At 34.7% G+C, this 23,971-nt stretch overlaps 1 protein-coding gene across 1 annotated transcript; it reads left to right on the top strand.

Moving 5' to 3' along the window:
* Window positions 1-1,379: 1,379 nt before the first annotated feature.
* On the top strand, window positions 1,380-5,211 carry LOC125860610 (uncharacterized). The gene is made up of 5 exons (XM_049540610.1): window positions 1,380-2,064; window positions 2,367-3,859; window positions 3,953-4,176; window positions 4,248-4,489; window positions 4,589-5,211. Exons 1-5 carry the CDS (start codon window positions 1,380-1,382, stop codon window positions 5,209-5,211), a joined length of 3,267 nt encoding a protein of 1,088 aa, XP_049396567.1.
* Window positions 5,212-23,971: the final 18,760 nt, after the last annotated feature.

The raw sequence follows: 23,971 nt of genomic DNA, 5'->3' as shown, positions 1-23,971 counted from the left end.
TCATACCCGATGAGAACGTTAAAGTGGGATCCACTGTTTAACCCGGAAGAGAAAACATCAACAGCGATAGCTTGGATTTCATTCCCTTCTCTTCCACCAATTTTTTTTGGAAAGGAAGCAGTTTTCTCACTGGCAGTAGCAGTGGGGAAACCCTTACAAGTTGATATGGCCATGAAGAATCAAACGAGGCCAAGTTGTGCTAGAGTAAAGGTGGAAGTTGATTTGTTAAGGGAGTTTCCTAAACGAATTAAAATTGGAATGAGGATGCAAAATAAGGAAGTAGTGGAGAAATGGATTAAAATCAAATATGATTATGTCCCAAAGTATTGTCAGACGTGTATGATTCAAGGGCATAATGAAGAACAATGTTATGTGGTGCATCCAGAATTACACCCATACAAGGAGAAATCACTTCAGGAGGAGGGCAAGAAGATTGATGACAATCTAAGCAAAGAGGAGGGGAAAGGAAATGATACACTGGTGCGAGATGAAGACAAACGTAAAATGGATGTATTCGTGGAGCCAAGAAGCAAAAAATAGGGAGGAGGAAGAAACAAAGAGCCTCAAAAGGTATGGAATAGAGTGGGCATTATAACAGGCAACAAGTTTAACTTGTTGGACACGGGAAATCAGGACCAAAGTCTGCACCAAGAAAAGGAATAGATAATTGATGATGAGATAGAGAAGGAGCCAAACAAACAGTCGCACAACAAATGTGTTTCCAACAATATTATAGGCACAAATGAGGCAGGAAATACATCAAGCAATGAACGTACAATCAGTGAAGTTCGAAGTAGGGTCTTACGTACAGATCCTAAGAGTGTACAAAAAGGTGACAATGTTGAAGAGTTAATGACAATAAATAGAGAGCAACAGGCAGACCCTAGTGGTGTACAAAAAGATGACAATGTTGAAGAGTTAATGACAAAGAGTACAGATGCAGGGAGTAGAAATATGGACAGGAGAGAAAGTGTTGCCAATTCAGGAAATCTGTTTATATCAGATTATGGAGAGGTGAGGGACAATTGCTATGAAGAGGGAGAAATCTCCAAAGGACCAGATTTAATTGAAGAGGAGGATAAAGTAATGCAACATAAAAAAGACACAGAAGAGGATGAGGACATGAATTACAACATTCAACAAATCAGTAAGGCTGGCGATTTGTCTCCAAGGCATACTAACAGCTTAAAACATGGGGCGAGGAAAGGTAGATCAGTAATTCCATTACAAGTCAAAACAAGGAGTAGCAAGGACAGGGGTTCTAGTATTGATCAATGATTGAAAAAATATTTTGGAATATCAGGTCCATTAATACTTAAAAATCTTTTGAGAGGTTAGTGGAGTTGAATAATAGACATCATTACTCATTTATAGCTCTAATGGAACCATTTCAAAATCCATCAGAGTTAGAACAATATAAAAGGAGGCTTGGATTTGATAAGGCTGGAGTAAATCAGAATGGTAAAATATGGTATTTTTGGAATGATGATTGGGAAGGCAGCTTAATTTTGGACACAGTGCAACAGGTGACTATTCAATTTAAAAAGAATGAGAAGGACTTTCTGATTTCAGCAGTGTATGCGAGGTGCAATGCTATGGAGAGACTCGAGTTGTGGGAGGAGCTAGAAAGTATAGCGGAGAATGTACGATGCCCTTGGGTCATTGGTGGAGACTTTAATGTTATTCTAAATGAAGAGGAGAGGCTGGGAGGGTTGGAGTTCACTATAAATGAAGCTATTGATTTTGCTTCATTCATTAGCAGTAATGCACTGTCAGAAGTACAGTTTTCAGGAAGTAAATATACTTGGTGGAATGGAAGGATTGAGGAAGCTTGTATATTTAAAAAATTGGATAGAATTTTGGTGAATCATGAGTTCTTGGAGGTGTTTCCTGTGTCTGAGGTACAACATCTCATCCGGCAGGGATCAGATCATGCCCTACTTCATATGAGCTGCAACATAGATGAAGTTCCCATAAACAAGCCTTTCAGATTCATGAATTTTTGGAGTAAGCATCAGCAGTTCAAGAAAATTGTAGAGGATAGCTGGAAAATTGATTTTGCGGGTAATTCATTTCTTGAACTTCATGTTAAAATGAAGAATGTTAAGAAAGCATTATCCACATGGACAGGGAAGTTTTTGGCAATGTTTTTCAACAAATTGCTACGTTGGAGGACATTATTAAGATAAGGGAGGCGCAGCTGCAAATACATCCATCCGCAGATAACAGGGCAGCATTAAATAAGGTTGAAGCGGACCTAAAGAAATATCTAAGATTAGAGGAGGAGTTTTGGAGACAAAAATCGGGAATGAAGTAGTTCAAAGAAGGAGACATAAATACTAAATTTTTCCATTCGTACGTAAAAGGGAGAAGGAAAAAACTTCATATTCCTGAAATAACCACTGAGCAGGGAGTGGTATTGAAATCTAATAGCGAAATTGGAAATGCAGCAGTAGAGTACTTTTGGGACCAGTTTACAGAGGAGAATAGAGTAGAGGATTACACAATGATTGATCACATTCCCAAGTGTATAATAGCAAAGGAGAATGAAGAGATGACAAAGCTTCCAGACCAGGAAGAAGTATACAGAGTGGTTTCTGCATTAAATGGGAGTAGTGCTTGCGGTCCAGATGGCTTTATAGGACATTTTTTTCAATATTGTTGGGAGATTATAGGGGAAGATATCACAAAGGTGGTGAAGGCATTTTTTTGTGGGCAAGAGTTGCCCAAGTTCATAACTCATACGAATTTAGTGTTGTTGCCCAAAAAAGAATCTGTTAAGAGTTTTACAGACCTAAGACCCATAAGTCTTAGTTCTTTCATCAATAAAGTTATCTCTAGGATGGTGCATGAGAGGATGATATTGGTTCTACCAAATATTATTTCTCAAAATCAAGCTGGATTTGTTAAAGGAAGGAGCATTACAGAGAATATTTTATTGGCACATGAGATAATAAGAGATATTAACAGGAGGAACAAAAATGTTAATGTGGTGGTAAAGCTAGATATGGCCAAGGCATATGATAGAGTATCCTGGATTTTTCTTACAAAGGTGTTAAGGAAATTTGGTTTTGCAGAAGTGATTATAGATATGGTCTGGAGGATAATATCTAACAATTGGTACTCAATGTTAGTAAATGGCATTACACATGGTTTTTTTCAATCATCAAGAGGATTGAAACAGGGTGACCCTTTATCACTTACCTTATTCATTATTGCAGCAGAGGTGTTATCTAGAGGATTAAACAACCTACATAGGGATGAGTCAAAGAAGGGCTATGGACTACCGAAGTGGAGTTCGGAGATTAACCATTTATCATATGCGGATGACACAATTCTATTTGGGTCAGGAGACAGAGGATCAATAATCAAGATGATAAGGATTCTTATGGAGTATGAGCTGGTGTCAGGACAAAAGGTTAATAAATCAAAGAGTTTTTTTTATCTTCATGATAATACTCCTTTAATAGTAGCTATCAGAATGCGCAGGTTGACAGGCATACGTCAAGGAAATTTTCTTTTTACTTATTTGGGGTGTGCAGTGTTCTCTGGAAGGAGAAAATCGAGTTATTATGTGGAACTGGTTCAGAAAATTGCCAAAAGAATTTCAAAATGGCATAACAGATTTTTTACCTTTGGGGGGAAATGGATACTTATTAACAATGTTCTCCAATCTATGCCAGTGTATATGCTTTCAGCTTTAAACCCACCCAAAAAGGTGTTAGATCAAACTCACCATATTTTTGCTAAGTTTTTTTGGGGTAACATGGGAGGCATTAAAGGAAAACACTGGGTGACATGGGGAGATTTATGTTTTCCTAAGGCAGAGGGAGGACTTGGATATCGATCATTACATGATGTAAATAAATCTCTTTTTGCAAAACTTTGGTGAAATTTTAGAGTTTCCACAACATCATTATGGGCAAAATTCATGTGGAATAAATATTGCAAGAAATTACATCCTGTGGTTGTTACAAGCTTGGGTGCTTCACAAGTATGGAGGAAAATGATCATAGTCAGGGAGGAAGTGGAACATGACATCTGGTGGCAAATAAAAGCTGGAAACTCCAGCTTTTGGTTTGACAATTGGACCAGGCAAGGAGCTCTATATTATACAGAAAGGAATCTGGCACAAGAGGAGGAACTTGAGGTGAAAGACTTCATCATAAATGGAATGTGAGATGAAAGAAAGCTAAGAAATTTAGTATCTGAGGAGATGATGGAGCACATATAATCCTAAACATTAGACCTAAAACATCGGAGACTGTCATTGATAAAGCGTGGTGGAGTGGTAACTCGACTGGTCTTTTTACTGTTAAATCAGCCTACCATAGAGTGAGAGGCAGAAAAGCAGAAGAGGAATGGAGAAGGTACATGTGGATTAAAGGAATGCCTATCAAGATTAGTTTTTTCCTGTGGAGGGTATGGAGGAGGAAAATAGCTACTGATGATAATCTTATGAAGATGAAAATACCAGTGGTGTCCAAATGTTATTGCTGCAAGAAAGGGGAAATGGAAACAATGACTCACCTTTTACTAACAGCTCCCATAGCCCAAAAGCTATGGAAGTAGTTTGCTTCATGTGCAGGTATTATTATAAATGGCTTAAATCTACAAGAAGTCATTTTCAAATGGTGGGAACACGAAGCGCCTAATAAGTTACAACAAATTCTGAAAGTTGTACCAGCAGTCATTATGTGGGAATTGTGGAAGCGGAGAAATTCTTATAGATATGGAAAGGAAGTAACTTATAACAACATGTATTATCAGTGTCAATTGATATTATATCAGTTAGTAAGGACTAAATTTCCATGGATTAAAGAAATGCCCTACCACTGGCAACAGATGGTAGAGACTTTGCAGAATTACAAGCCAACATTACATTATCAAGTGGTCAGATGGACGAAACCAAGTGACGGGTGGGTGACATGCAATACTGATGGAGCTAGTAAAGGGAATCCAGGGATAAGCTCATACGAATACTGTATAAGGGACAGGAATGGAGATCTTATATATGCGAAGGCTCACAGAATAAGTGAAACCACCAACATGGAAGCAGAGGTAACAGCGGTATGGAAGGCCTTACATTTTTGTTTGGCAAAGGATTTAAAGCAAGTGAAACTGGAAACAGACTCACTAGCTTTAAAAAACATGATTAATGGGAGCTGGAGAATTCCATGGGAGATCGTTGAGAAAGTGGAAGAGATTTAGGAAATAATGCAGCAAATAAATGTACAAGTTTGGCATGTTTTTAGAGAAGTGAATCAGTTAGCGAATTTCATAGCAAATACGGCGATAAATACAGAAAATAAACAGGCTTTTCAGTGCTTTCATCAACTGCCAAGTTTAGGTAAAAAACTTCTTAATATTGATAAACATCAGGTCCCATCAATTAGGATCAAAACAAGGAAAATATACAGCAATAACAACAGTCAGCATTTTTAGTTACAACATTGAAGCAACAGGATTCCACAACTATACTTTATACAAGGGAGATTCTATCTATTTTTGGAGCAAAAATGTTGCACAGGAAATACTCCTAAGCTATGACAGCCAACAAAAATCGATACAGGGACCAACAAAAGTTGAGAGTCAAGGAGCCATATCTGAATCCAAAGCGAGCTACCAGTTGAAAAATCGAGACACAGAAGCACGGGAGCAAACCGATCTACTCCTATCCGGTTTCAATTAGAAAGCACAAGGTGTCAGAAACACAAATAGGATTGAAAATGATAAAGAGTTTGAAAAAAGCGTACATAGATCTGCAGAGCTGAAAAGCAAGGCTCTCAATCCCTGTCAACCTCGGCATGATCCATATCGGAGAGTACACCTGCAAGAAAGAAGATTTCAGTTGAAGAGGAGAGACGGGAACAGAATAAGGAAAGGAAACACAAACCTTTTGGAAGTTGAAGATTTACATATCATGATGATCATGAAGGAGGTTAAGCACCCACAGATGAAGAATCAAAGTTGATGAACTCCATTGAGCTCATCTTCAAACGGTGGACAGAGAGTGAAATGTGGAAGAGGAAGAAGTGGAAAGAGCCAAATGAACAAATTAGGAAACCTTATTTTATGGGTCTTGTATGAATAACCTAATGGGCTGTTGGGCCATTCAGGGATTTTCTTTGTATGGTGGATTTTTTTGGCCTTTTTAAGGCATAAATAAAATGGACTACATGTCCAAATTAATCTAAAAATAATAAAAAAAAAATTAATTCTAGCAATTTAATATTATTACTTTTAGCATCACATTAATATTTCTCCATACTTATGACTAAGGATTAAGGTTGGAACAAATAACTTATTATATCTTGATTTTTTAAATGACAAATTTTATGAATCATCTATTGTTGATAAGACAAGTAAAGCAATTCGGAGAGAGAAGTTTTGCTTAAAAAATACTTATTTTGTGTAACAATTTGATTTGTCGTTAATCAAAAGGCACCTCATGTGCAACTCCAAAAATTCGTCAAATGCATTGTTGATTTAAAATTGGGGTACAAGATGAAAAATCTAGGAATTTGAAAAATAATAATTGGGCTAACATTATCTCGCCATAGCGGAACTTTTTGCAATATAGCGGGGTCAGAGAGGGAGAACTTAGAAACCTTTTATTTTTCTAGCTCCTCTTCGGTGGTAAAACAGACGAAAAATCTAGGAATTTGAAAAATAATAATTGGGCTAACATTATCTCGCCATAGCGGAATTTTTTGCGATATAGCGGGGTCAGAGAGGGAAGAACTCAGAAACCTTTTATTTTTCCTGCTCCTCTTCAGTGGTAAAATAGACGAGAATTACTCTAAGAACTCCCTTAAGAATCCCTAAACTCAGAAACCATGGAGGAGAGAAACTTCAGCGCAAAGAAGATTAAAATCCATGAATTTTCAGAAATAGCCCCTATGAAGCCAGAGGCTTGTGTTCTGAGTTCTTCAACAGTTTCTTGGCGCCCAGATGGGCTAGGCTTCCTCGTTTTAATTGATTAGTTATATATGTCTTTACTTATAAAATATCTTATCATTTGTTGGAGATTGGCATGTATGGGCCTTCGGATACGGAGTCTGGATGGTTAAAGTTGTGGTTAGTTGTAATTTTGGCTGAGAATGGATTTGATTAGTTAGTATTGACCTTATGATGACTACAGGGGGATTATCTTGGGAAGATGATTGTGGATAATCGATTTATGATCAGAAAACGTTTGAGAAAGAATCTTTTTGGACATATGATGGTTATTTATTTTTCTGTTTATGCAATATGTGCTTGCTAACTGCTTCGTTAGTATTGCATGTGTGGTATATGATTGGGGAAAAGGAAAAAGTATGTTTTGAAAGGTTAAATGTTTTTAATCACATGCAATGAATGTGTTTATACGTGTGCTTGCTATTCATTGTGGTTGTAATTGTGATGTGTGATTGATAGTTGGCTCGGGTACGACACATGATACAAGATATCTCACGATTGACTCGGGTATCATGCATAGTACATACTAACGGTTGGCACATGTAACATGCCCAGTACAAGAATATACATATATGACTGGCTCGGGTACCACATCGGTACATACTAACAGTTGGAACGAATACCACACCTAATACACTAACAGTTTGTGTGTAGATTCCATGAGAGAACCGGATTTACTTCTTCGTAATATGGTTGTTACATGTTGGTCCCATGAGTGGACCATTTTTATTTATTACATTACATTTATCACATATTGATCCATGGGTGATCGAATTGGTGTATTTCAATGATGGGGTGGTGCAGGCGTAGACCAGAATTGCATGCTAAATACTATAATGACGTTTAGGGATCCTTGGTGGTCCAAATTATCTTAAAGGTGTGATAAATTAGATTTCGATGACTCTTACATTTTTTAAACATGCCTATAGGTGGTATGGAATATATCTGATAAGGAGAATTTGAGACATGGAAATTTACTAAAAATTGGTCAAGGACCCAAGGTGTTTGCATAAGAATTTGAAGGAAAGTAGTAGACTGGTTGACAAAGTTAGTAATGATCTTGTATTCAAGCACTCCCTATATGATAGAAGAGATAGGTTATGATTTGATATGAGGGTGGAATGACCTAAATGGTGGAGTTGACAACGGAAGAAGATTGAGTGATTTGAGATAGATGGAGTGATTTGAGATAGGTGGAGTGATTTGAGATAGAGCGAGTGAGTTTCAAGGTGTTACTATGTGTAGTAATAATGGTGACTGAGTGGATCAATTTCTGATTTTACTTCCAAGCTTAATGTTTTTTTTTACTATTTGCATAATGTTATGTTGTGGATTAGGATCGATCGATGATGCCTATCGGTTCATGTTGTCCGTACTGATACTACTCTTGCTATGCCACTTGGTATGGTCTGCTTGTAGGATCAATGATGTTTCTTAGGTGAAGAAGAATATGATCTCTGATAACTTCTATCTCTCTTTCCTTATGGTGGGAGTTGTGTCTTGTTATTTTGACCTTGTATTCTCTTAGAAAGTCTTGTACATGTTTAGACTAATTCCTTGGAAAGGATTTTGTATATTTCTTGACAAAAATATTTTTTATTTTAACCAAGTTTTAGTATTTCTATAATTAAACAGGAAGTTAGCTTATATCTTCTTCGCTTCCGCATATTTTATGATTCAATTTAAAAGTATAAATTCTCTTAGCTAGATGTTAGAGTAGATGTCCGAATGACTTTGACAGGTTGGGTCATAACATTTTGATACAGGCAAAGCAATAAATGAAAGAAATTGTTAAGTTTTGGGAGGAAAATAATTTATCAATACCACCTAATGCGACTCAAGGGCACTGTAGTCATTTTGGACTTTTTTGACATAAGCATTTGGACAATGATCAAATTAAATATGTAATATTTTGTGTGTTGATTGTCATAAACAGCAGTGACCAGAATATAATTGGATTATAAAAAGAAGTTGGATATTGAGGTTCCCAATTCATTCTCCCCACACATTGCAAGAAGGGAACATACTCTGTTGCTTCTCTCTTCTTGATGCCTCAAACTTCATGAATTCTTTAAAGCTCTTTCCAATGCCACAATTTATTATTTTAATCATTTTTTTTTCTAATATTTAAACCATGCACATGAAGCTATCATATATCCTCAATTTTTTATTGGTCGAATATATCGATAACTTCTTAAATTTATCAGTAAATTTCATTTAGACATTCGAATTATATGATTCTGACATATTATAGTTGAGTACCTCAACATATGATAAATGTTACTATAAGGTATTTTCGCCTTAAATTTTGAAAAAAAAAATTTATGCGTGTCCTCAAATGCTAATTACGTATTCATATATCAGATAATTTGATTATAAACATCAACATCTATTGGAGCAGATGGTTTATAGCGTATTTAAGTTAATGTGTATAATAAAAGAAGTATAAATTATAGGAACCACATATTATAAGTACTAAATAACATCCTATCCCTTCTAGTTTTCTATTTACCAAAAATCCTTTAAAAATGATGTTTGCGGGATACATAGCCTTGTGCACGAGATACATTAGGTTTGATACATTAAACATAGCAGAATACATAGCGTTGTGCACGGGATACATAGCATTGTGCACGGGATATATGCGGGATACATAGCGTTGTACATGAGATACATAGTGTTTGATACATTCCACATAGCGGGATACATAGCGTTGTGCACGGGATACATGCGGGATACATAGATAAATAAGGGATTTTTGAAATTTTTGAAATAAGTAGGGATAAATGGATATTAAGGTAAGTTAAGAAGTGTAGTTAAGTAATTTGTCCATAAAAGAAGGTGACATATTTTAGATGATTAACTTATCTATGTCATGAATGTTTGAAAACACTTGCATAAACTCTTTCTGAAATTTTTGTTGGAACGGTTTAAGAGAAACACTTATCATGTGTTTAAGTGTTTAATTGAAATAGACTGTACTCTGAATATTTAAATAAAATTTACTCACAAATTTAAAGAATTATCGAGGTATTTGATTTTCTTTTAGTCCTAATATTTTAACCATGCACATGAAGCTATCATCATCCCCTCTCTTCATTTCATGATTTTGCCCACTGTCCCCACACTGTTTATTTGACTGAATGTGTGAGTTTAAAATGAAAAGTTGACTTACGTACTACATATTATCATGGTAATAGATGAAAAATTGAAGTAACTAATTATTGGAAAGTAAATTCATGAAATTTACCTTATGTTAGATTCATGACAAAATGTGTCATGATACACTGCATCAAAAATACTTTTTAGTGGTATTTAATTAATGATAATAACTTACTTGTCATTAAATATGTATTTTTAATGGTAATAATTAACTTTTTTTGTAAATGTCCCTGTCTATAGTTATTGTTAGGATTTTGCCCTGATTTTCTTATCATAATTTAAAATTTATTTTTCCTTAAAGAAAAGACAAAACATTACCATAAATGTTTGAACTTTTTCTGAAAGGAAAATATAATTTTCTTTCATATTTGGTTTATTCTTTCCTTAAAGAAAAAATTTGGAGATCTATAAATTGAAGATCCCTATTCCCATAGCATAACGCAATAGTATCCACAATGTAGACATCTAGAGAGTTTTGTTTATGGAGAGATTTTTTCTCTACAGTTTTTATGCTTTTTATTAGTTTTTAATTATGTAGACCAATGGTCATATCAAATAATCATATTATATCATTTAGTATAGTTTTATGTGTCGTCTAATTTATCAACCATATTATTTGCAATTGTAAGCTTCCGCATGACGCCCTAATCACCTTCAGAATCCAACAAGTAGTATCAAAGCACATGGTCCAACGATCCCATGGTCCGATGATCCTATGGTTCAACAAGATTGAAGAAAGGTTCAAGTGGTTTCAAATCAATTTGCAACAACTTTGATGGTAATGAAGATTTTTGTCAAGCTACATGTGGAGAAGAAGTTTCAACCATATTTTCAACATTCCTGTTGCTGCAATTTTTAAGAATAAAAATAAAATATTTTTAACCCATTTTCAATCCATATATTTTAAACTTTATTTTTAACCATGGCAAGCAACAGTGATGAAAATTTTGTGAAGAACAAGATTATCATGCAATGAAGAAGACATATCAAACTTTCTCAAGAAAATCCAGTCAAAAGGGGAGATTTGTTAGGGTTTTGCCCTGATTTTCTTATCATAATTTAAAATTTATTTTTCCTTAAAGAAAAGACAAAACATTACCATAAATGTTTTTATTTTTCTTGAAAGGAAAATATAATATTCTCTTATATTTGGTTTATTCTTTCCTTTTAGGACTCTTTTTCTAGTAAGAAAAGGTTTTAGGACTCTATAAATATAGGTTTGTTTCTTCTAACACAATAACAATAACATCCACAATGTAGTCGTTTAAGATTCTTGTTTATGGGGAGATTTATTCTCTCTAAAGTTTCAATGTTTTTCTTTATATTAGTTTTGATATAATAATATTTTGATTTTTAATATAAATTTTTGTTATCTGATTTATCAACTATATGATTTGCAAATTATAAGCTTCCGCTTGACGCCCTATTCTCCTTCATAACCCAGCAGTTATTACATTTAATCTAATGACACTTAACTAATGTCGGTAAAGACTTTAACACTTTTTATTAATGTGTATATTTATTACCGTTAAAAGTTGACATGCTTTAGCTAAGTATAATGAAAATTACTAAATTATTTTAGTGACAAAAAATACTCAAATTTGTTAAAATGTCTCAGAAAGTCACTAGGACAAAGAAATGAGACATTTTCTAAATATGACTCTTAGGTAAAGTTAATAATTCGTTTGTTATGCCAAGTTATTTAATTAGATTAGCTATAATATTTGAATAAAATTGAGTGACTTTAAGTCACTAATACATTAATAAAAAAATTAGGAAAAAATAGTCATTAAGTCAATTTTTTTTATTTAAAATAATCTAATTGACAACTATATACTAAAAATGGCCATCCGGCCAAATTTAATTACAGACAAAGTGCATTTATGGATTGATTGCATTTACATATAATTTTAACAGCACAACCAACAACTTGGAGGAATAATTTGTCTTTATCCAAGTGAAAACAAAAACTAGCGATAAATTTAGGAAATAATTTTAATAAAATAACATTAATTAATGAGTGTCAGCTAAATATCATGTCACATATATTTTTATCTATTCTGAAAATAATGTTATATAATTTTTATTTAAAATTGATTAATCTTTTTAAAATTTGACTTGTCAGAAATGTAAATCGTTTCAAGAGAATAATATATCAAAAGACTTGAAACATCAAGAGAAACTCATATCTTAAAGTTGAAACTATTTAGAGGAGATTTGAGTTGATCGAAATTAGAAGAAAAATCAACTCGTTGAGAAAGATGAACATTTGTAGCGTATAAATATGGTATAAAATGATATATATATGGATGAATATACATTACCAATATATAGTTATACATTATATGTACAAATACAATATTTATACAATTTCAGTATATTCATATGATATACATATGACATTTACATAAATTACATAGTGTTTAGAGCTAATTACATTATTTTCCTATTATTTTCTAAATTACTAGAATCTCTTAAAATTTATGGAATCCGGATACATCATTGGACTTCCGAATACATAGGGGAGGGATGTATATGAAAGGAGAGAAATGTATCAGAGGGGATAGGACATCCATCATACATAGAGGAAGAATGTATCAGAGAGGGATGGATGTATCCGTGATGGAAGGGATGTATCAGAGAGGGGAGGGATGTATCCGAGAGGGAGATAGGGATGTATCAGCGAAAGGGAGTGATGTATCCGAGAGGAAATTTTTGAATTTTTTTAAATAATAGAAAATTTTAGAAATTATGATAAAATAAAATGTGTATTTAAGTAATTTTTCCTAATTTTTTTTGTACATATACATAGGCAAGAAGCCCATAAATTACTATTGAATTTATGATGGGTCCAATACATGAAGATTCCTAAGGATGGCCTAACAGTATACCAAGCAAATGTCAAACAGTATAATAATTTGAGAAATTGGCAGGATATGACAAGTGTATCCAATAATTGACATACAAGAACTTAATTGTTTTTATCAGATAACACCTGATAAATAAAAATATTTTTCTATAAAATAGGAAAAAATTATTTTAAACCCCCTCTCTCTCTCCTTCCTAATAGTTTTTACCAAAATCTTTCAAATTTCAAATCAATTTAAGTATAATCCACATGTATATCAATTTGCGTCTCCTATATATTCATGTTTATCTTTTGCATATCCTTGTGTATGACGACACACACTAACACACGTATTATATACCATGTCATAGGTGTTATCTATTACAAGTGTAATAACAGGGATATATGTGAGTAGGGGTGTTTATAGCTTGGATAAAAATTGATTCAAATTAAAAAATTGAACCAAAATGATTTTTTTTGGGTTTGATTTGGTTTTTTAGATTTTTAAAAATCTATAGTATTTGATTTGGTTTTGATTTTATTAAATAAACCGGAGAATTAACTGAACCGATAAAGCATATGCATATATTTTATTATTATAGATGCATTATATATTATTTTTATAAATAATTTTAAATATTTTATATTTTTTTTCATCAAAATTTATTTATAAAAGCAAAAACGTCCAAATCATGAGAACATTTATCATATTGGTTTCATATATATGAATGTTTATGATAATTCTGGTGGGACTAGGAATGTCAGTGTCTCTTCCTTCTACGCCAAAATGGTGAATTTTGAAGTATTCACAATAAATTCAGTAATCGAAAGTTCTATAGTGTTAGTCTTTCTAAGTATTTTTCGTTATGAATGGATTGTTGTCTTTTTTCCCCTCTTTTGAATGAATCTTTTCTTTTTAATTTTTGTGTATGACTAATAACCGAATAACCTAACCAAATCAAAATTGAACAGATAACAATCAAACCGATAAATGTATATTATATTGTGTTTGGTTTGATCTTGATAATGTAAAAATGAATTAAATTGGCTTGGTTTTGATTTTAACCAATAATTGACCCAAATCAACTCATGAACACTCCTATTAACATGAATATATATAAACTCATATACTTTAGGACGTACACGCTAAAGTATCAAGTTCATAAAAATGTTCAAATCAACATCAAATTATCAAATAATTCTGCAAAATGATGAGTAACAAAATTGAATTCTCTGATTATAGAAATTTCGGAGAGGAAGAAGTGGTTGAATTGCCTTGTTGTGAATGAAACAATCAATGATAAATTCTCCTTTTGTTAGTTCGTTCGGTAGTTTTTGGCTATCCATTGACATTTTTTAGGCTTTAGTTGCTAAACCTAATTTTTGGCCAAAACCTTTTCAATAGTAATTGAGGGTTGTATATAAGTATTAATATCTCAAATAATTTTGTTTTTGAAAAATCACACTATGTATCTGCCCAAATAATATTTTTTTTGGGTCAAACCAAAGAATTCTATTAACCATGTTAGCAATATTTACGACTAACGTCCTTCAGGATGACTCAGTTAGTTTGGAGTGGATGACCTGGGATCGATTCTCTCTCAATGCCTTTTGAGTTGAACCTGTCGTATAGAGTTTGCCTAGTGCGGTTTACATCCCCTATGTGGTTTGCAAGTTATTACACAGTGAAGAGTTTACCCAATGCATACAAAGTGTTCACCCAAAGGACATAGACGGTGGCAGAGATTGTAGCGGCTGCAGGTCATCTGGAGTTCCAAAAAAATAATATGTACAACTAACTCATTAGACTCTAGAGTTAGATCCTAGAAAAAATATCAAAAGCAACAATTTAGCTATACTACACTAGCAGGGATATTGTTTGAGTTTGGCCAGAATAGTGGTCCACTTTGCCTGCTTCTGCCTCTTGATATGTATTTGCAGTGCTATCTTCTTGATTCTGTCCTTACAATCTCTTCTTTCAATATACGCCCAAATAATTATCATCAAGTTTGACCCAACTATAAATTATTTAAGGCAAACAACACAAACCCTAGCCTAATTACGTGTCTTCACGTGTGTTTTTAAAATTATCATCCGCGTCAAATTTCGATCCTCTAGATACATGTATTTTGTATACATGAGATCAAATTAGGTATTATATTTGTTACAGACACACTATATATATCCAAGCGTGATTCGCATGTATTTGGGATACACTGACTCTCTCACTTGCCTCTCTCTTATCTCGCTCGCTCACCTCTCTCCCTATATATCTGTATTTCATAATGTATTTAGGTGTATCTAACTTGAAATTTGGTATAAAATCATTAATTAACAAGACAATATGTAATTATTTTAAGGAAAAATTACAGAAATCTCACCTTTTAGTTTACTTATTACTATTATCCCCTATAAGTTTTACAAATCTTCAAAATCCCTCATTTTTGCAAATCAGATTAATGTATCAGCGCTTATATTATTGTATCTTGTGCATTATATTAATGTATCAGCGCTTATATTATTGTATCTTGCGCATCAGATTAATGTATCAAAGCTATATATGTGTTGATACATGCGCGAGATACAATAATATAAGCGCTGATACATTAACCTGATGCGCAAGATACAATAATATAAACACTGATATATTAATCTGATGCACAAGATACAATAATATAAGTGTCGATACACTAATCTAATGCGCGAAAATGAGGGATTTCTATAATTATAAACTTTTAAGGGATAAATTGTAATTTTGCCTTAAAAGTATGTGATTTTTGTAATTTGCCCTTATTTTAAACTATAGGGAGAACTAGTATATGTGGTAGGAATATTTGGATAATTAGGTAGTTTTTTCAATTATTTACCCAATTTGGTTGTATTTCCTCTTATTTTTATACAATATTCAAGTGCAAAAGGAAAAAAAAAATCATTTTCTTCAGCATTACTTTACCACATAGTACACCCACGTTAACATCATCATTAACACTACCTCCACCTTCAATCCTTGAAACACTATCCCTGTATATCTATATGTATTTCTTGTATATCATGTATATATTTAAAATTTATAAAAAATTATGCGTGATATACACAATATGAATGTGATACATATTATCACAATGATGTTTTTCATATTGATTTCAAATATAATTTTAATTTCAAGATCAATCTAAATCACTTCAAATATTCTCAACTTCTGTATACAGTTTTATCCAAGTGTTCTTTTTAAACGAATTCACACTCACTTAAAATTTGACTAATAAATAGGATCGTTGGATTAGGCAATGATATATAGGATTATTGAGCTAACATCTAACGCTTGTAAATATTATATCTGATTGTTGCTATTTATTGAAGCTTCCCATAGTTTTTTAAGTAGGTGTTTGGCCATGCGATATCATATCACGATATGGTATCGTGAGATGAAATCAACGTTTGGACATGCGATTTTATGCTGATTTCATCTTGTTTTATTTAAAAATATATTTTAGACTGTTTTAAGAGTTGCCACTTAATTTTTAAAGAGAAATTAAGAAAACTTATTTTTCAAAAGATTAAAACAGGAAATCGATTGAAAATATTTAAAGAGGGGTTCGAGGTTTCGATTAATATTCTAGGAAAGTTTTTAAGGCACCTAGAATATCCACTAATGCGGTTATCCGATAATTAATTTATTTGGCTAAAATATTTTAACTTTAACTTAAATTGCAAAATTGAGTTGTTTTATAGTTAGAACTATTTTAAAGGGGGAAAAGGGAAGTACTAGATATTATCTAAGTTAAAACACATTGATAGATTATGTTTCCAGATTATAAAAAGTGAGTATTTAATTAGTTAACCTTTAGAATATTAGTTCAGAATGGCTATCTGTCGGAAAATTGAATCGCGATAAACTTAAGATTAAACATGTATTGACAAGTAAACAAGCGCAATAAAGGAAGGAGGGAAAGAGATTTGGGCCCAAATTCGATTTTTCTGTCCGCCTGGGCCAGTATTTGGGCCCATTTTAGTTTTGGACCTTTGGCCCATTTAAGTCATATGCACCTGTCCTAAACAACATAAAAGAAATATCATTTTTTATCGTTAGGCCTTAGGCCCAGTTCATTCACCTGTCCTAGAAATCCAACAAGAATAATAAACATAATAACTAAATAGGCTTAGGCCCAATGAAAACAAAATACAATCCTTTTATATAAAGAGTGGGCCTTTGGCCCAATCTTTTCAATTCTCCTTTGCTTTCGCATTTTTTCACCTTCGAGACCTGTTCGTCAATTTTTATAGTTGGCTAACTCGGAAAGGGAACTTGAGCCTTTATGGCTCTCCCGAAATGCAAGAAGGAAGATGAGTTCATAGTGAACTCGAACAGATTTCACATGCAAAACGAAGTAAGGGAAGGGAGTTAGTATGTAATTCAATCAATGGAGATACGGAAAGGATAAATTGAATCTCTAGAAATGCACACCGACTCAAAATATGCTTATTGTCATATAATTAGACTATACCAAGAAACATAAAAAAAAATGATTTTAAAGGAACAATTAAAAAGGCCCAATGCTCAACATTCAAAATTAATTGTCCTTGACGGTAGACAAAGGTGATTAATATTTGCAATTTAGAATTAAACTATGTAGGTGAACATGACGAAACCAAACATAAAAATAAACTTCTCATAATGAAATTTCAACCAAAACAAAGGCAGTAAGAAGAAACTTTATTTTTATTTTTTATTCTTATCCAAAATAATAATAAAAGAAGACATCTAAAAGTGAGAGCAACCACAAATGGACAGATTTACAGTAAGTTCATTATTCCTAGATCCGCATTTTGAATAAAATGACAAGGTGACAACACAGAGACTCTAAGTCTATCAGTCAAGCATACAAATTAGGAAATAGATTTAACATATGTTTAGGCAAGACCTACATTACAATCTAAAAAATAGAAAAAATAAAAAATTCTAAATCAAACCGCATACTGAAAAGTTAAAAAAAAAACTTAGATGAACAACTAGTTAGAAGAAAACGAAGGCTGGACTTAGCCAAAACTCGAAAGACAACGAAAATTTAACTAAACCACAAAATTCTTGTCACAATGCAAATTACCAGATTGACCAAAATCGATTAAGAAATTTCAAATGCTAATTGGCACACACTCTTTTTCGGTAAAGAAGATGGAATAAACGGAAGCAGCCCTTATAACTTTCGAGACGAATGGAAACAACACACTCCCATTGGACCTGAGCAATATCGAAATGACTGGGAAACAAGATCGAATAAACAAAAAAAAAGAGGAATCGGTCATACAGCAAGACAATCATAACAAAGCTAGACTCCGCTAATCCGAACAATTCAAGATCCGAAGCGAATACAACAGTTACAAGTCGAGGAGCAGTAATACCACTTCAAATTAAGCCTTAAATCATCCTGAAAACGAAACCAACATTACTAGTTTCGGAAAGTTAAAACGAAGTAAAATGGCTAAGATGCAAACATATCATATGTGATCATATCAAAATCAACAAAGAGCAAAATTTCAAAGCAACACCTTGAACTCGAAACGAACGAAACTATTACGAGTTGTTTACCTTATGGCGGGCAGCGAACCGGGATGAGAAATTTGAGCAGAGTGACGCGATCCTTCCCCCACAAAACTCATGCGCGCACAACGAACAAGAATTTTGGGCAAAACTCGGACTCAACTGAACAATGATATTCCAGCGGAAACTAGTTGCCTCTTTTTTTTTTTGAATGTATCTCTATATACTTTGGTGTTTTTGCTTAAGCTGCTCTTACTGTCTGTAAAAATATCTAAATCTTCCCTTTAACAATGAGGGAGAGGGACGTATTTGTAGATGAAATTAGGGCAGAAATTCTTGGGGGTAAAACAGATCAAAAATCCAATAGGGATAAGGCCCATCCCCAAATTCGAAATCAAAAATCTTTCATCCTTTTGGGGAGGCAACTTTTCTGAGGTTTTCGCCCTATTTCGAAAGAGGAAAGGGCGAGATAGACGCTCTTGATCGACTCCCTCGTCCTTGGACGCCGACGTATCTTCATTTTGGGATTGCAAGGACGAAAACGCGGGCTGACATGTGATTTTTGCTGCTATTGCAGCGAGGAAGAAGTTGGAGAAGAAGACAAAATTTTGCAGCATAGTACTGGCACGCGTCTTGCTCACGCTACAAAGATTNTATAAGTGTAGGTTCCGGCAAGTGATCCCTCCTAGCTAGTTTGAAGTGTTAGATTTCTTTCCTCCAAGACTTGGTATGTCCTCATGGATTCGAGGATAAGACTTTTAAGTTCTTTTGTTCATGTAATAGACTTAATAAACTTCTTTTGATTGTAAAGGGCCGTGTCCCTACTTATGTTTTGTGACTGTGTCTAAGATGGCCATGTGAGACTTAGACTTCTGCTGTGTGTTTTTAAAGTTGTTTTTAATGAAGTTTAAATGTGTGGATGTAAATAAGTTTTTTTTTTATTCCGCACTATTTTCATTATTGAATGCAATGAATGACTATGTGGCTCGTATAAGACCCCTTCGGGGTCGAATACGCCATGTTACGACTAGGGGGTACTCTCGGGTCGTGACAGAGGTCTTCCGTCTGGTTGAGTGTTGACAGCAAAACTCGGAGAAGGCAAATCTTGTTTTTTCTGCATCTCGACCCTCATCTTAGCAATTTGTTGCATCAACTGCAGGATCAGTTCATTCTGATCAGCAAGGGAGGCTGAGCCACCATGACATCAGTAAGGCTGGTTTCTTTCTTGTTATCACCCATTGCTGCTTTTCCCTTTTGTGAACTTTGATTGGGGAAGGAATCTGTAGGACCTTTAGATCTAGTGAAATAAGTATGATCGACCAGTGTATCAACACAGATCAATTCTAACTACCTGTAGAGAAAAACAACTCAAAGGCAAATCTGTCAGTATTGGTTCTGGATGAATAATGCAAGATATCACATAGAAAGCAGATAAACACATAAAAGTTGCTTCGTTTGAGGACACGTTAACCCACGAGTAATGGGGACTGATTTTTGAACAAGCAGGAATTTGCTCATTTTATTTTGGGGCTAGTGACCCAAAAAGGCTAAATTACGTTGAGCTAAGGTCTTCTTGTTGCATCTTCTGGCATCTGTTGATCTGAACTCAATGTTTCCTTGTAGAATGAAAGAGGGGAAAAGAAAATTTGAAAAAGATAGGGGCCGGGCCTTGAAAGGCTGCCTACGTATCTCCCAAGGAGAATTCAGGCCCTATGTAGTTCTAATACAAAGAAATTTCATTTTCATTCATTCATTTCTGGTGATTACAAGGAAAGTGAAAACAGATAATAAAGCTCATAAAAGATAGATGGTGCATCCATCCAAGCCAATTTTCTTCCGATTGTTGCATTAATCATGGAGGGGTAAACTTGTATGCTTCGAGGGTAATTTCTCATTCCCTTCTTTCCACCGTCCCTGTAGAGGAGGCCTATAGACAATTTCCTCCCCAATATCTTCTTCGGCAGCTCCAATGTGAGTGTTTTCGGGACCATTGCTGGTGGCCTCTTGGCTGAAGAAAGAGTACTTTCCATGTGGCTTCCGAAGCGTCATGGTTGCATCTTTGAAGGCATCGCGTTTCTTCTGCACAACTACTATCTCTTCATTTATAACAGTCTGTTTTGTCATCTTAGTTGCCAACTCCACGTCTAGTGCCGCATTTGCTGCTCGTACGATCGCGGTGGCAAACTCCACTTCTATTCTCCTTTCTCTAGTTTCTTGGATCTCTTTCCTGAGCCGCTGCATTTCCATTCTCAAATCCTCCTCGGTTAGCTCCATGTCGATACCCTTGCCTTTTTCTATCTTAGCAGCAATTTCACCTTTTCTGAAATGATAGAGTAATATTTTAGGATTTGGTAGTAGGATTTTATTTCTGGCTGAGAAACTTAAGACTCGTGAAATTTTGATCGGACATTTGGTAGTGACTTGTATTTGGCATTGGGGAAATTTTCAGATAATTTTCGAAAAGGAGTGGGCTAAAAATATCTTCATTCAAAGCAACATATCACATATATAGTTTAAAGCACACAAGCATATATCGCGTGTCCTAAACAAGTAAGGGGCCCCTTTGCGCCAAGGGTAGGCCTAGCGTATTTGAAATATATATGTGTAGAATTGAACCAATTTACTACCCCAAAGCAAATTTCGCATATAAAATGATGTTCAAGAAGCGAAAAATAAGCAAGGGAAATAGGGAATAAACGAAAAACACAAAGGATAGGCCCACACAGGGGTCATTTGAAAAGAGCACCAAAATACAAGAAAGGCAAACCCACGCAGGGGCGAAATCCGCTAAGATGTTTCCGACGGCCCCGCCTTTTATCTGCTTCTCTTGTTCTGTACCGTGAGATGTTGAAGCCTATATTGAATCATTAGCAAGTATCCTTCGCTCCGACGACTTTTCTCTTCCCAGTCTTCGAGACACATTCCGTTTTTCTTATCTCCAGTCCATAAGTTAAGATCTCCTAAATCGCTTCTCAAGCTTTCTAACTCTTGGGTTACGCTCTCGAGGGCGTTCTTATCCTCATCTTACTTTCGAAGAAATTCCTCGTGCATTTCTTGGGCTTCTCTTTTTATCTCTCTTAGTTCTATCAAAGCTTTGAACTCTTTGTCCTCTACATTGCGGTAAATGTTCGGAACTGAGAAAGAGATATCCTGTATATTGCGCTTCAACCAAGCTTTGTAAGTTTCATCGTACCCCGTATTAAATCGATCTATGACAATAGTGTCCTTGTTCATTCGCACTGCTCTTTTCCATTCTCTCAACATCTTTGAAGCCTCAAGCACTCTATCATCCCCGATGTCGAACACATAGATACGGTAGTATGCTTCTGGAGGTGTAGTTTGTCTTTTTCCGAACTGCCTCAGGACCCGGATGGGCGCATACGGGCGGATATCTCGAATACCTGGTAGAGGAAGCACAAGTTGTCTGTCGCTCCATACTATGGCACCTTTCGAGATGAAACGGTCGAACATCCACTGGATATTTTCTTCCTTCAACTCAGAAAAAATTTGAGCCCATCTTTCTAAGGTTCTTCTTTTTTCTAAGTCTACCCAGAACAACATGTCATTCAAATTCTTAAGAGCATTATACTCATCTAGGGTATGGAGTTCTTGAGTTCCGTGTCTCTTCACCAAGTGATTCATTATCCACCATTGGAGGAGAAGGTTGCAACCCTGAAAGTAATGATGCCCTTCCTTGCATTTTCCCAAAGCACGATACATGTCGGAAAGGATGACAAGTGCGATAGGATAATACTTTACTTGCCTTTGGTTCAGATGCCCATGGAACAGAGTGTGAGCAAGCATTATCACTCGGGTGTTAATACTGAGGCTCGAGCCGTGTGGAAAAACCATGGTGCCTAATAGTGCTATGGTAAATGTCAAAGGTCTGATCCCGTCCCATTCTCTGAAAGTGACCTTGAACTCTTGGTTGTAATTCACATAAAAGCTCGCATCCCCGAATCTAACATAGAGATCCATGAAAGAAACGTTAGAACCTTCGGCCCAGTAAGCACAATCATTTCTTAATTCGAGTCAGTTTACAATATCCTCGAGGGTAGGCTTGTTAGGGATTAATATGTTTTCCCGTTTTCTCACTCTTCCTTCAAGCCCTGTACTGACTGTGTCTATTCCATCCCGAATTCCTCAATTGTCGGGGTGATTTCCATGGTTCCAAATCGGAACACCATTTTCTCGTTGTCCCAATAGCATGTGAGGACTTCAATAAGTTCGGGCCACCCAACCATGTTGATGAGTTCTATTAAGGCCCCTACATATTTGTTGAGGTCTGTTTTGTGAAACGTATTGAGGTTGTTGTACCACATTTTGAGCAGAATCGGGTCTTCCACTACCATGTCGAATTTGGAAAATCAATCCATACCTACAAAATAAAGCACGGTTAAGATCCCCACCCCAAATAGGCAACAATCAGGTTTCCACACACACATCTTTCAAATTTAAAATAATATGATATGTCGTTAGGTCGCGGACCTTGAACATAATTTTTGGCGATTTTACTAATGGACTTAATACGCCTTAGGTATTAAGCCGTCTTAGGCTAATGCTTAGATTTGAATTTGATTTCGCTCTACTCTAGGTCGACTAGAATTGGTTTAGAAATGACGATTACCAGAGTCGAACAAACAACAGGATGAAGTCTAATAAACGACGTTAGATGACCACAAGTCAACTATTTGTTTATCACTTCCAAAGAATTCAATTTGTGTTTTTTTTTAAGGACAGTCGTGGTAAGCCACGTAATCGCCTATTTTCCTAATGCAATCTATTTGCCGTTTGGCGAAATTGAGTGTCATGAATACCACAATTCAATATAAGCGATAAAACAAGTAGACAGTTAAAACAAATAGCCAAATAAATTAATCTTAAGGTTAGAACCATTCACATTCCCAGCAAAGTCGTCATTCTGTTTTATTTAAAAATATATTTTAGACTGGTTTAAGAGTCGCCACTTAACTTTTAAAGGGAAATTAAGAAAACTTATTTTTCAAAAGATTAAAACAGAAAATCGATTGAAAATATTTAAAGAGGGGTTTGAGGTTCCTATTAATATTCTAGGAAGGTTTTTAAGGCATCTAGAATATCCGCTAATGCGATTATCCGATAATTAATTTGTTTGGCTAAAATATTTTAACTTTAACTTAAATTGCAAAATTGAGTTGTTTTATAGTTAGAACTATTTTAAAGGGGGAAAAGGGAAGTACTAGATATTATCTAAGTTAAAACACATTGATAGATTATGTTTCCAGATTATAAAAAGTGAGTATTTAATTAGTTAACCTTTAGAATATTAGTTCAGAATGGCTATCTGTCGGAAAATTGAATCGCGATAAACTTAAGATTAAACATGTATTGACAAGTAAACAAGCGCAATAAAGGAAGGAGGGAAAGAGATTTGGGCCCAAATTCGATTTTTCTGTCCGCCTGGGCCAGTATTTGGGCCCATT

Source organism: Solanum stenotomum, chromosome 1, assembly GCF_019186545.1.
Source record: "Solanum stenotomum isolate F172 chromosome 1, ASM1918654v1, whole genome shotgun sequence".
NCBI lineage: Eukaryota > Viridiplantae > Streptophyta > Magnoliopsida > Solanales > Solanaceae > Solanum > Solanum stenotomum.
Note: the sequence above shows the minus strand (reverse complement) of the source record. Positions and strands in the feature narration are given on the sequence as shown.